General features: G+C 41.4%; 1 protein-coding gene across 2 annotated transcripts; it reads right to left on the reverse strand.

Annotated features, from left to right (window-relative positions):
* Nucleotides 1–314: 314 nt before the first annotated feature.
* LOX (lysyl oxidase) lies at nt 315–12438 on the reverse strand. 2 transcript variants are annotated; one of them, XM_036409064.2, is made up of 7 exons: nt 11431–12437; nt 10959–11067; nt 8897–9034; nt 7500–7656; nt 3957–4052; nt 3405–3520; nt 315–1552 (listed from the first exon to the last, which is right to left on the reverse strand). In XM_036409064.2, the coding sequence occupies exons 1-7, from the start codon at nt 12077–12079 to the stop codon at nt 1546–1548; spliced, it is 1272 nt and encodes a 423-aa protein (XP_036264957.1). In that variant the 5' UTR covers nt 12080–12437; the 3' UTR covers nt 315–1545. The 2 variants fall into 2 exon arrangements, with proteins under 2 accessions (XP_036264957.1, XP_036264958.1); XM_036409065.2 differs by lacking the exon at nt 315–1552 and having other exon boundaries at nt 3401–3520; nt 11431–12438.
* Nucleotides 12439–12799: the final 361 nt, after the last annotated feature.

Below are 12799 nucleotides of genomic sequence, written 5' to 3' on the forward strand. Positions count from 1 at the left end.
CTGACTGGTGTTGACTTTACAACTCCATGGCATATAATACATGGATGCCAACTCATTTTTAAATTTTACCTGTGTGTTCTGGCACTTGAAGTACCTTGCTTGAGATTTTAATACTGGTTATTATAGAAAAACTTCTGCTTAAGCACCACTAACTTAAAAGTGTAATTTTATTTATTTCTGCACCTTTTGAATCTAGAAAAAAGAGAAAGTCTCCCAATTCTGTTGTGGCACATGATTTCACAGTTTAAAATAAAAGCACAGCTGTCTCATTATGTAGCACAGCCTTTAGTTTTGCCGAAAGTATTTTTTTTTTAATCCTTATTCACTAACCCCTCAAGTATGTAATGCTGTGTGCTTTGCTAATCTGGATTATATTTCAGACACACACACACACACACACACACACACACACACACACACTCACACTCCACATGACTGATTCCTGGATGACATAGGATATGATTCCTGTATCCACACATATTATGTCATTTATTCTGGATAACTTAAAACTTTCTAGCATTCCTCTTTTTAAAGCTGCATTTTTTTTAATGTAGAAAATTTGAAAATTTCAAATTGGTTTTCATTACTTTTTAAAAATTATTTGAGAGACAGTTGTGGTTTGAGGGACTTGTTCATTATGATTTTTATTTTATGTCCATAAGAAAAAAAAATTTGGCTAGTACTTCAATATACTTAATTGTGCATTATTTTTGGATGTATCATATTTGTCATCAGAATAACTTCCCATTGACACAGTTGTCCTATGTATACCAGTCCCCAGAAGGGTAATTTTAAGATGGCACTTAAAAGGTTTCTGCCCAGAGGAAAATTGAAGAGTAGAGGGGAGCATCAACAAATGTCAGGGAGAGTTGGGCAGCTCAATTATTCAATTTGTTCCAGAATAAAAACTGACTTATGTCAGAGTGTACACTTGATAGAAAGAAAGGAGTTTATCTACTAATTTAAAAATGTAAACATAAATTTTATATAGGGATATAGCTATCTGAATACATATACTGCCATTTCTCTGCTATATAGTAATATTTTTTGAGACCAATGGTAATGCATTTGTTCCTTCCTCAGCACCAAATGTGTCCATTCCTATTTAAACAGTAGGAGCCAGGACATATATAAGCCAATGATTACCGTAGTTCACTGAAGTTACAGCACTTTAGAAAATTCCCAGTTCAAAGTAATTGTGGCTCATTCATTGCAATATTACTTTCCCTTCTGTATTATAATTTCAAAAAGAGCATAAGAAATTTGGATTTCTTTGAAAGAGCCAAGGGTGCAAGTACAGAATTGAAACATGTCAATTCACAAAATAATGTGAATAATAATATTAAAAATTTTTCCAAACAATGCCAATATAAATGTTCAAAATCCAGTTATGTGCTTAGTTATAAAAAAAAAGTCCAAACTAAAATTCCTTTGTTGTTTTCTGTTCTCTTTTTCAAAATACACAAATCCTACTGAAGTTAATCTATTTTTCCCACTTCAGAACACCAGGCACTGATTTATCCATTGGGAGTCTTGGCTTGCTTTTTAATACCTATATTAAAAAACAAAAGATAAGTTATTAACCTGACAATACTATGACTGAATACAGTAGACAAGTTTGAAAAATTGAGGTATCATTTTTCCTCCACCTAAGCAGCAGTTACCTTATGAAATTATCCATTAATACTTGATTGACAAAAATATTTTTATTAATTTGAGAGAGAGAAATATCACTTTCTTGTCCCACTTATTTATGCATTCATTGATTACTTCTTATATATGCCCTGACAGAGGATTAGAGAATTAAGGAATTATAAAAATCAAGGTAACCCATGCATTTTACCTGTATTTTTCGGCGTATAAGACAACTTTTGAAACGAAAAAAAATCAACTGAAAATCGGAGGCAAAAGACCAAAATTGCACAAAAATTACCTGCAGATCTTGACGGCAAAGTAAGTCTTTTCTTTGAAGTGGGGGCGAATATAGGCCTAAACCTATGTTTTAACTGTAAAATTAGGGGGTCGTCTTATACGCCGGAAAATACGGTAGCTCAAATTCCATTGCTGTTCTGAGGATTTGCAGGTACACCCTGATCACTCTGTACTATATGAGTGATAAACCCATCTAGGTTTCCTCTACTGTGGGGCATGTTCAGAAGAATATAATTATTTTTTCAGTGCTGTCCCTTTGCTGTTACAAGCTTCATTGACCTTGAATGCTGTGATGACACTTGTAAAACGAAGCCTTTGCTCCTTCATGGGAATGAGAAGGCGCCCCTGTAAGGTGAATGCAGCCCAAGCCACAGGAGGTGGCTCTGTGAGTGGAGCATGGGACAGGAGCCCAGGTTTAAGGCAGAACCTGCACAACCAGGTGTAGGTGGTCTTGAGGAAACCTACAACTGCAGGTGCGTGTGTGGTGAACCACTGTCCTGGTTTTGTATATCAGGGAGAAATTACTATTATGAGTTTCTATGTACCTGTTACACTTTTCTGTGTGACTCTCCAGCGTCAAAGCAAAGCTGATGCGCGTTCAGTATCACTCTCATGGTGTGCTCAGTGTTCGGAAGGTGCTGCTTACAGGTGGCATGTGTAGTTAGAATCTAAAACCCAGCTACACTAAAGCAGTCAGTGCTTAAGGCATGAGGGTGAGACGGACAGACAAGCAGGAAACCTGCCCAGCTTTCGCTAAGAACTTTCATCAACACACCACTCCTGTTAATATTAATGAGCTGGGATTCTATCTAAGATGTCATTCGGAGAAGGGTTCCAGGACTAAGAAAATGATGAAGGTACCTCCACACATCCCTTCTTTTGTGGAATATTTCCCTAGTATTTGTTCTAGAACTCAAATATGTGAACTCTTGATTTGCACAGAGCAGGCAGTCTGATCCCTTCAGCTGCATTCTTTAAGGCAGTGACTTTTCAGAATGTACTTTGAGGAACTCTAGGAATTTCTCCAGAGCTCCATCATGCACTCTGGCAGCAGCAGGAAACCCAACCGTTTGGGCTCCCACAAGGCCGCCCACACTGTGCATTGCATATTTTACATATTCAGCCTCCACACATACTTTCTGAGTAAACAATGTGTTCTCTTTCTCTCTCTCTCTCTCTCTCTCTCTCTCTCTCTCTCTCTCTCTCTCTCTCTCTCTCTCTTTCTGTGTGTGTGTGTGTGTGTGTTGTCTTCAGAACTAAGTTTTAAGATGCTAAAAAGCTGAGTACACCCTCCTTTCTCTACCATAGCCAACAAAGATCAGTTCTAACTCTGTGACAGTGCAGACCATTCTACCTTTGGTCTAGTTTGCAAGGAGGCTATACTAATGATAGAAACAAACATACCCTGTGTAATGCCTGCTGATGAACTAAAACGCCTGGGAAAGAGTATCAGTTAGGCAAATCAGACTTACGGTGAAATTGTGCAACCTGAGGCATACGCATGATGTCCTGTGTAGCGAATGTCACAGCGCACGACATTGTTGGAATAGTCCGATTCAGGCACCAGGTAGCTGGGGTTCACACTGACCTGGGCAACACAAACATCATCTGCACTTCAGATTTTTTTTTTTTTTTGCACTTCAGATTTTATTAGCAGTGTTTACCAGTTAATTTCTTCCTGTTTTCACATGGCTACCATGCTTCAACTCACAGAAGCAGGGAGGATGAAATTTTAGGCAAATGGTTCAACTCTGGAGCCATTTTAGGGAGAGGTTGTATATTTTCTCCTCAAGTTCTTTAAAATAAGACATTTTGGGAGATATCTGTAATACTATCAACAATAAAAAATAAACATAATAAAAAATAAAATAAAAAATAATATATCTGGGATCATTTAGAAATGGTTATATAAAATGTATAATTGCTTTCAGGGTCATGATTATCTAACATTTGAATCCAGAGAAAGGGATCTATGGAATTGCAGTGGAAATAAGTTACAGCTGTATATTCTTAAAGGTCTCTACCTTTAGGATGTAGTTCCCAGGTGCTACATCTGTGATGTCAATCCATTGGCAGTCTATGTCTGCATTGTAAGTATCATAACAGCCAGGACTCAACCCCTAAAACAAATAAAATAGAAAATTTAAAAAGATGATATATGGTTAGAGTATTCTAGAGAATATGCATATTAATCCTAGCCAGTTTGGCTCAGTGGATAGAGTGTCAGCCTGTGGACCAAAGGTTCCCGGATTTGATTCTGGTCAAGGGCACGTGCCTTAGTTGCAGGCTTCTCCCTGCCCCGGGCCCTGGTTGGGGCTCATGCAGGAGGCAACCAATTGATGTGTTTCTATCACATCGATTTTTCTATCTTTCCCTCTCTCTTCCACTCTCTCTAAAAATCAATAGGAAAATATCTTTGGATGAAGGATTAACAAAAGAGAGAGAGAGAGAGAGAATGAATATGCATACTATTTGTTAATCAAATTTTAAGTTAGCACTTACAAGAGTTTGTAAGTACAACTATACTTATATTGCATCTCCCTTGAGAAGTATATATTACTCAACCTATAGCACTTCCAACAGCAAAAAACTGCCATATAAGTAGTAGATCTAGCTTCTTAAAAGTGTCATAAGTCACCAGTGATAAGTATAAGCTTAAGTGAAAAATAGACCTGCACCAAAATTCTAGACTATTATCAGTTCAAGAATAAAGGCCACATAATAATCAATTTATAATAGCTCAAATATTCTCTTTTCAGTACAACCTTTCCTAATTTTGACCTTTGGAAATTACTTCCTGTACTCTGCCCATGATACTTTTTTGTGTATATAGCTTTCATAGTACTTATCCTTTTCTGCTCTGAATTATAATCATACTATATAAAACCATCTAATTAAAGGTTGTAAGCTCCCTAAGGGTAGGGTCTATGATTGCATTTTTGAATAGCTAACAGTAATTATATATTACATGTCAGGAATCATTTTAAGCATAAATCCAGTTCCCAGAACTACACAAGGCAGGTGCTGTTATTATCCCCATTTTACAAATAAGGAACCTGAGGCGCAGTAAGGTCAAATAACTCACGGAAGGATATATAGCTTCAAAGTGGCTGAGTTGGTTTTGAGCTTAGGCCTTTGGATCCAGAGTCTCTGGTGTTCCCTACCACACTGTTCCCTCTCTCATATAGTCACTGAAATGTCTTGTTGAACTAAAGGGATGAATGTATGTCTCAATGTACACATCCCATCTTACTTCACTCGCTAAGTTATTCATGTCAGCAAGTAAATGAGTGACTTCTACAGCCTGTGAGGAGAATACCAATGAGATATGGTCCTTCTCTCTGTAAAGTTATAGTCTGGAGAAGTTTGTTCAAACTGAAGTCTGAAGGGGCAGTCTCAAATCTATTAGTTCTTCACAAGAAGTTTCACTGTTGTATTTTCATTCTAATGGTAATCTAAAGTAAATTAAAAAGCGTATGCTAGAATCATTTTAACTCAATACTGCTATTTAACTTCAGCACCCCAAATTGTTTGGTGCGTAATATCACCTTCGTCACCAAAGAGATGGCAAAATCATCTAAGCATGTCCTACCAGTGCTGGTTTGACGATCACCTGATTTGGGGAGGAAGAGGAAGAATTGTGCTCGCATACCACACACAATGTAGCGTGGACACGCCACACTCAGAAGTACCTTAGCCACAGCAGTGAGAACCACGCACCCACCTTGGCTCATACCAACGCATTAACAGTATGTTACTGTTAATACGTAATGAATAATTTTTGCTTTCTCATCCCAGATTATCGTTTGTTCTGGCACATAATAAATACTTAATAAATGTTAGCTCTCGTTGTTGCTGTTGCTACTACTAAATTTATGGCATTACAAGGGAGTCATTGGAATAGATATATCTTTAATTCAGGTTTAAATAATGCTACAATGTTTATATTACTTTCAAGTAAATAAAAGAGCTTTAAAGAACGCTGAAACTGGACTCTAGCATTACTCAGCTCGCAGAAGTTAAGTCTGAATTTGAATATTTGTACTAGCAAACAAATATGGGAGTTTTTAAAGCCATTAAAGAAACAGGCATTTCATATACTGAAAGTCATGCTTTAAAAATAGATTAAATGTAGAACCTTACCTGAGGCTGTCTAAATTAGCTATTTGGTTTTAGCAAAACACAACTATTTGATAGAGTAAGTTAATATGACAGTATCTAGCTTTGTATTCATTTAATATATGAATTTGTTATGAAAGTATAAATATAAGGAAGTTATATCTAGTATCATATTTGGATACATTTAATAAACATTATAATACAACTAATCTAAGTCAATATTGGGGCTTTGAGAGAATTATTTTTTCCTTGAAATGATAAGCCTGTCTAAGCGAAAAGCACAAATTGCTTGTAATACAAGAACTGACAAATAATAGTTAATAGGACATAAATGAGGACAGTTAGGGGAAAGCTACCATATAAAACGAAGTGGGGTGACCCCAAGAATTGAGAGCCTAGAAGTGCTGTAAATACCTGTTGTCTTAGATTCAAGTATTTCAGCAGTGAGCCACCCACAGTGCCTCTGTGTGAATGAAAAGAGGAAACTAAGTCCCTTCTCAGGCAGGCCCTGTGGGACTCTCAGAGTGAAAAAGGAATTTCTATAGACACATATCTGTAACCTGTATGTAGGTTACATCTTCTTTTGCTTAAAGAATAAGTGGTGCCTCAGGGCACATGGAATTGAACCCTACCCCCTCCAATTGCTCTCATATTCTAAGCTTAGAGAAAGAAGCAGCAGTAACATTTAGGTCACCAAAGGCTTCCTGCCACAGCCCTGGAATTGCTTCCCCTTGCCCTGAGACATATACACTCACTACTCCTTGCCAAGATTTCGGCAGGGGTAAAATTACAATGTCCTTTTACAAATTAGAGTTTCTTATGGAAATACTGGCATGGCTTTGAACTGACACAGATTTTCCTATTATAGGACACACAGATTGCTTAGTTCAGCACGATTTTTAAAAATTCACCCAAAGAACATCTGACATCAATTATACTGTAGCCTTAAATATATATGTGTAAAGAAAGAAATTGTATCCTTCTGCTTTTATTTACATGATTAAAAGAGACAGTTTTTTACAGTGCTTTTTAAGAAGCCTACTTTCTCTCCTTTTGCTAACCATAATCACCGGGTATCCTATTTTTAGCATACTGGGTTTTGCAGGTGGGAAAACAGGTATCTTTTCTATAGTTACTTACCAAGCCAGGGAAAGAATACAGAATGAGCTCAGATATTGGGAACCATTCAGACTTTTCCAGAGAGTAATGTGCTGCTTTTGATTGTGGAACACAATGAGTCTGCAGTGACTTTCTATGATGATAAAATACTTTCAAACTAATTTGGATCAACAAGCCTGCACGTTTGTTTTCTCAGTTATCTTCTATCTTGACTAGATAAACCCCTAGATGAAGCAGTTTGTAAAAGACAGGCGGGAGGAAAGAAAATAGAAGACTCCTTTGTTTTCTCTCGAAGCCTGCAGATTTCTGATTGGATGATGCCAACCTACCTGTGTGTGGGCAGTACACGCAAACCGCCTGTGGTAGCCATAGTCACAGGATGTGTCCTCCAGACAGAAACTTGCTTTGTGGCCTTCAGCCACTCTCCTCTGGGTGTTGGCATCCAGCAGGTCATAGTGGCTGAATTCATCCATGCTGTGGTAATGTCTAGGGTGCCCCACAACACAGAGACAGTGGTCAGTGACCGAGAGAGAAAAAGCAGTGCGAACTTCAGATGACTTCCCCGCTGCCCCACCAGTCTGTTTGCACATTAAAATTGAGATAATGTTTATCTTTTTAAAGCCAGATTCATGCATGATTTACAGCTCCTCACCCCCACAACCCAGGGTCATAAGTCTATAAAAACCGTAAGTTTTCAACTTTGCTACTTGGGGGGGGGGGGGGGGGGGAAGACATGTTTTGAGTGTTTTGCTTTTCTACCATATCCTGTTTTATCTTTGAATATTAAATAGAATCAGACAGTAAATTTATGTGTTTAAGTGAAACTTGCCATGTGTTTTCTAGTATATTTCCCTTGGCTGCCATACTGATGTTTCATTCCAGTAAAGAAGAGCATATGACTCTTGGGAGGTTTCTGTGAAATTTTAGAAATTTAAGTTCTCATAGATTTGAAATCATTACTAAAATGCAAAAGAGAAAATGGCATGTTTTACCCACCATTATTGTTTTAACTAGTATAAACTTTTGTTTGGAAATGAATAATTCTATCTTATCAGCACATTAGGTGCTCGTATCTGTTGTTATCATTTCATGAAAGAGAACATGCTAAGTTGTTCATCTTCTCCCATTAGGAAGAGAACAAGTTTAAGGGCACATGTCAGGATTTTCTCATAATAAATACCTGAGCAATTTATCTAGGCTAATTATAGCATTACCTAATGTGGAATCTTTAAAAATTTAGGACAAAACAGGCAAAGTTGTATTGATACAGGTCTTTTTAAAGATGGAGATAGGTCTTGGAGTATATCATATGCACCTTTCTTTGAGAAAGGTATCTGAACCCTTTTAATAAAAATTTGTGGTCTTTATTAAATGCTGTTAAATGCTAACTACAGATGATCTTGGCCGCAATGGGCTGCTTTTTTTTATTTTTATTTTTTTATTTTATTTTTATAAATCTACTTGAAATATATTGGAATAAAATTCTAGTGAATCCAATCACTGAACCCTATCAACAGTTTTAATAAACTGGACTTAGAGTTTCTATTTAAAAATTAACAGGATCTACTAATTGATGTGTGATTTTAAAGATAGACTCCCTTGATTATGTCAGATTACATAGAGAAAAATTCTAAATGTGAATAACAGCAATTCTCTCCCTTTGTGTAAAAATCATTTGAAAAATGAAAAACCAACTCAAAAGTACCCAGAAGGCCCATCCACTTACTGATGACAACTGTGCCATTCCCAGGAATATCTTGGTCGGCTTGGTAAGAAATCTGATGTCCCTTGATTTTTCACTCTTTGGGGAAATCTTAGCAGCACCCTGTGATCATAATCTCTGACATCTGCTCTATATGCTGAGCTGTCATTTAAAAAGAAAAAAAATATTATTTTCACAGACTATTAACTAAAAAGAAAACTACAAGCAAAGCATTTTCAGTATATAATGGTGACTCTCCCATTCCTCCAACTAGACTATGAGTTTCAAGAGTCAGGCATTTTGCTTATTATTGTGGAATCTCCAGATGTTAGAGGAGTGTCTGGCAAGTAGTCAGAGCTTTGGAATGCATGTTGAATGGGTAAGTGAATGAAAACTATGGAAATCCTCAGTATAAATATAAAAACAATAAAATTAGTATTATAGCGTTGCTGGCATGGCTCAGTGGTTGAGCGTCAGCCTATAAACCAGGAGGTCACAGTTTGATTCCTGATCAGGGCACATGCCAGGGTTTTGGGCTCGATCCCCAGTAGAGGGCGTGCAAGGGACAGCCAATCAATGATTCTCTCTCATAATTGACTAAAGGCCCCATGCACAAAAATTCACACAAAAATGGGCCTCCCTTCCCTTGGCTACAGGCACCGCTTTGGCTCTGGTCCAGAGCCACCTTTCCACCTTCCCACACTGTCCAGAGGCCTGGAGCTGCTAGGGTGGTGTGGTATGCCCGCATCATCACCATGGTGATGCAAACATCCCCAGCAGCTTGGTGCCTATGTATGCAAATTAACACACCATCTTTGTTGGGTTAATTTGCATACTCACTCCTGATTGGCTGGAGGGCATTGCAAAGGTATGGTCAATTTGCATATTTCTCTATTATTAGTGTAGATGTTTCTATCTCTCCCTGTCCATTCCTCTCTCTGAAATAAATAATAAGAAGTATTTTAAAATAGCAACTGATAAGTAAACTTTATAATTAAGTCAAGTTTAACCATATGAATGAGTGAAACTGAGGTGGAAATTATCCCATGTTAAAAAAAATCATCCATATTTACCTAAGAACTTTGTATTTGACAATACATTTCTTGAACAAATAACTATGATGTAAAGTGGGGAAATCACTCTAAAAAGTACACAAATTATTTTAGACAATTTTTTAACTACACTGTCTTCAAAACAACAGCATTACTGTAATAGTATAGAGAGTGCAATGGTGTTAGTGATGCCGGACTCGAGAATGAAAATGATGTGCTTTGATTTCTTCTCTTCCTTTAGCCTGAAAATTATAAAGAGCCAGAGTGGAAGAAATATATGAATGAACATTACTGTGTACCTTCTAATACACTATTTTGTGTGAATATGCATTTAAATACTACTGATTACTAATGACTTTATTTTACAGTGTAAACATTTTGAGACCTAACAAAATGACCTCTAGCTCCCTCTGCTGGTTTCCCAGTAGCAACTTCAGAGAAATTCATTGCTATGATTTTATTTTAGGACTGATGGAAAAACAAAGTTCTTGTTCACAGTCTTATTCTGGCTATATTAACACCCAAATAGCTAAGTTAATTATCTCTTCAAACAAAAGGATAAAACTTAACCTTTGCCAATAAGTGGTTCCTCAGTGGCAAATTAGCCCCCAGTCTTTTAAGGGTATATTAACAAGCTCTTTGATTACAATATTTTCCCATGTTATTGTACAGTTAATTAATAGAAAGTTATTGGAAACAGTTGGCTTCAAAGTTGAAGGATCTTAGAAAACAGACAAAGACATCCTCTCTCCCTCCCCCCAAACACACTTGGGAGAAGGATTTGCTACATCTCTTTGATTTGTGCTGCAGTTTGAAAGACAGAACCCACAGAAATCTTAAAAATTTTCTCTCTCCATCCAGGTCAGCGTGCCCAGGTGTTCAAGTCCTACTTCCCAGCTCTTGTACTACTTCCCAACTCTTGTCTGTTAGGAACAAGAGTAGTCAGAACCAGGGACCTGATGAGCCCCTGGAACCAAGAAAGGGGAGCTGGAACCAAGAGAGGGGAGCCGGGCCGCTGATATCCCAGCTGGTACCTGGCCAAGCAGTTTTCCTCCGCAGCGCATCTCAGGTTGTACATGGACATCTTTTGCACGTAAGTGGACGCCTGGATGTAGTAGGGATCTGGCACCAGGTCCGGTAGACCTAAACGTCAGCAGGCAAAGGACACAGTGAGACAACCTTGAGCCCCCTGCCCTGGCTACTGGTCCCTCCGTGTCCCTTACTCCTCAACCTCTACCCAGCCTGACTGCTGTTTTCCTGCCAGGCTGCGGGTAGCATGAGAATGGGGGATGCCTGGGGCTGGAGACCAATGTGGAAAGGAAGCAGGAGGGGCCAGGCGCGCGGTTTGCACCAGATTCCAGGGCTGTCTCTGCAGGCGCAGGGGGAGGGGGAGGGTCTGCAGGGACTGGGGCCTGCCGTGCCCTGGCAGCCACGTCGGGGAAGCCACCAGCCACATTATGGAACGGGGTGCCCGGGTGGGTGGTTCCTGAGACTTGGGGCGCTTACCGTACTGGAAGTAGCCGGTGCCGTAGCCGGGTCGGTACCTGCTCCCAGGCCGGGGCCTTTCGTACGTGTCGTAGTAGTTGTAATAGGGGTTGTCGTCGGAGTACTTGTAGGGGTTATAGGGATCGTCGCCCACCATGCCGTCCACGCGGCTAGGCAGCCTCAGGTTACTGAGCGCCGGGCGCTCTGCGGACGCGGTCCGGTTCCTGGCGCGCGCGGGGCCGGAGTCCCGGGTCCCGGACGCCGAGTAGCCAGCCTGGAACCAGTGGCGGGCGGCGGGCCTGGGGCGGCCGCCGGCGGCTCCCGACGGGGCAGCGGTCCGCGCCCGGGTGGCCGCCGCCGTGCGGTTGTTGCGGAGCAGCAGGATCGGCGTGCGCGGCTGCGGGGCGGCGGCGTTGGCGGCGCCCTGGGCGGCGGCGCTCGGGTCCCGTCGGCGCTGCGGCTGGTACTGCGAGCCCAGACTCAGCAGGCTGAACACCTGCCCGTTGTTCTCCCATTGGATCTTCTGGCTCCAGGCGCCCGGAGCCGCAGGGGGATCGCGAGGGGGCTGCTGCTGCTGCTGCTGCTGCTGGCCGGCGGCCGGCGGGGTGCAGCGCAGGACCGTGCAGAGCTGCAGCGGCCCCAGCAGGAGCGCGGTCCAGGCGAAGCGCATCTCTCCCTTTCTCCGGTGGCCCCCACTCCGGGAGGACGTAGCTCAGAGAAAAAGGAAAACTGGGCTGAAATCTCGTTGAGGGAGGGAGAAATCTTCCACCAGGGAGGCGGTGGAGCGCGGGTATGGTAGTCCCCAGCAAGGCTGGGCTGCAGACCCTCCTCCAGTCCAGGCGGCTGCTGGGACGTGGCACCCGCCTCTGCTCTTTCCCAGCGCTCTGGAAGGCGATAGGGAGCGGCGCGGCGGCCCGGCGAGCCGGCAGTGTCTGGAGTGGAGGAAGGAGGAGAGATTTTAAACTTTCTGGCACGTTTGCAAAGTTACACAAGCCGTTCTGGCCCGGCCACCCCTCCGCTATTTGTTCACGTAATGCGATTGGAAACGTGCAGGGGGACAGCTCCTTGCCTCGGCCCCTCCCGCGCCTGCCCGTCCCGTCCTCCTCCTCCCCCCCCCCCCCCCCCCCCAGACACGTTGCACAGGAACGTTAAGAGGAAAGAACCAAACGGAACACACATCCTGAGACACACTCGGTTTAATCTGGGGCGAACATGCAGGGATTTCAAAAGACTCAGACAGACCAAGGCAGCCAGGCCATGGGGCGAAGCCAAAATATGCATGAAGAAAAATGCTATTAGGTCACCAGCTCTGAGGAGGCGGGAAGTCAGGAGGTGGGGAGGGCGCTAGGGGCGAGAGTTGGGGGTTGGGGGTGGAAGGATTGTGACTAAC

The sequence above is a fragment of the Pipistrellus kuhlii genome, unplaced genomic scaffold (genome assembly GCF_014108245.1).
Source record: "Pipistrellus kuhlii isolate mPipKuh1 unplaced genomic scaffold, mPipKuh1.p scaffold_m20_p_4, whole genome shotgun sequence".
Lineage (NCBI taxonomy): Eukaryota > Metazoa > Chordata > Mammalia > Chiroptera > Vespertilionidae > Pipistrellus > Pipistrellus kuhlii.

Coding starts and splice junctions, on each gene's coding strand:
- LOX (XM_036409064.2), bottom strand. CDS start 12,079: ATGCGCTTCGCCTGGACCGCGCTCCTGCTGGGGCCGCTGCAGCTCTGC. Junction 9,035..10,958: donor GAGGAAAACTGCTTGGCCAG/GTACCAGCTGGG, acceptor TTTAAATGACAG/CTCAGCATATAGAGCAGATG. Junction 7,657..8,896: donor GAATGGCACAGTTGTCATCA/GTAAGTGGATGG, acceptor GGGGCACCCTAG/ACATTACCACAGCATGGATG.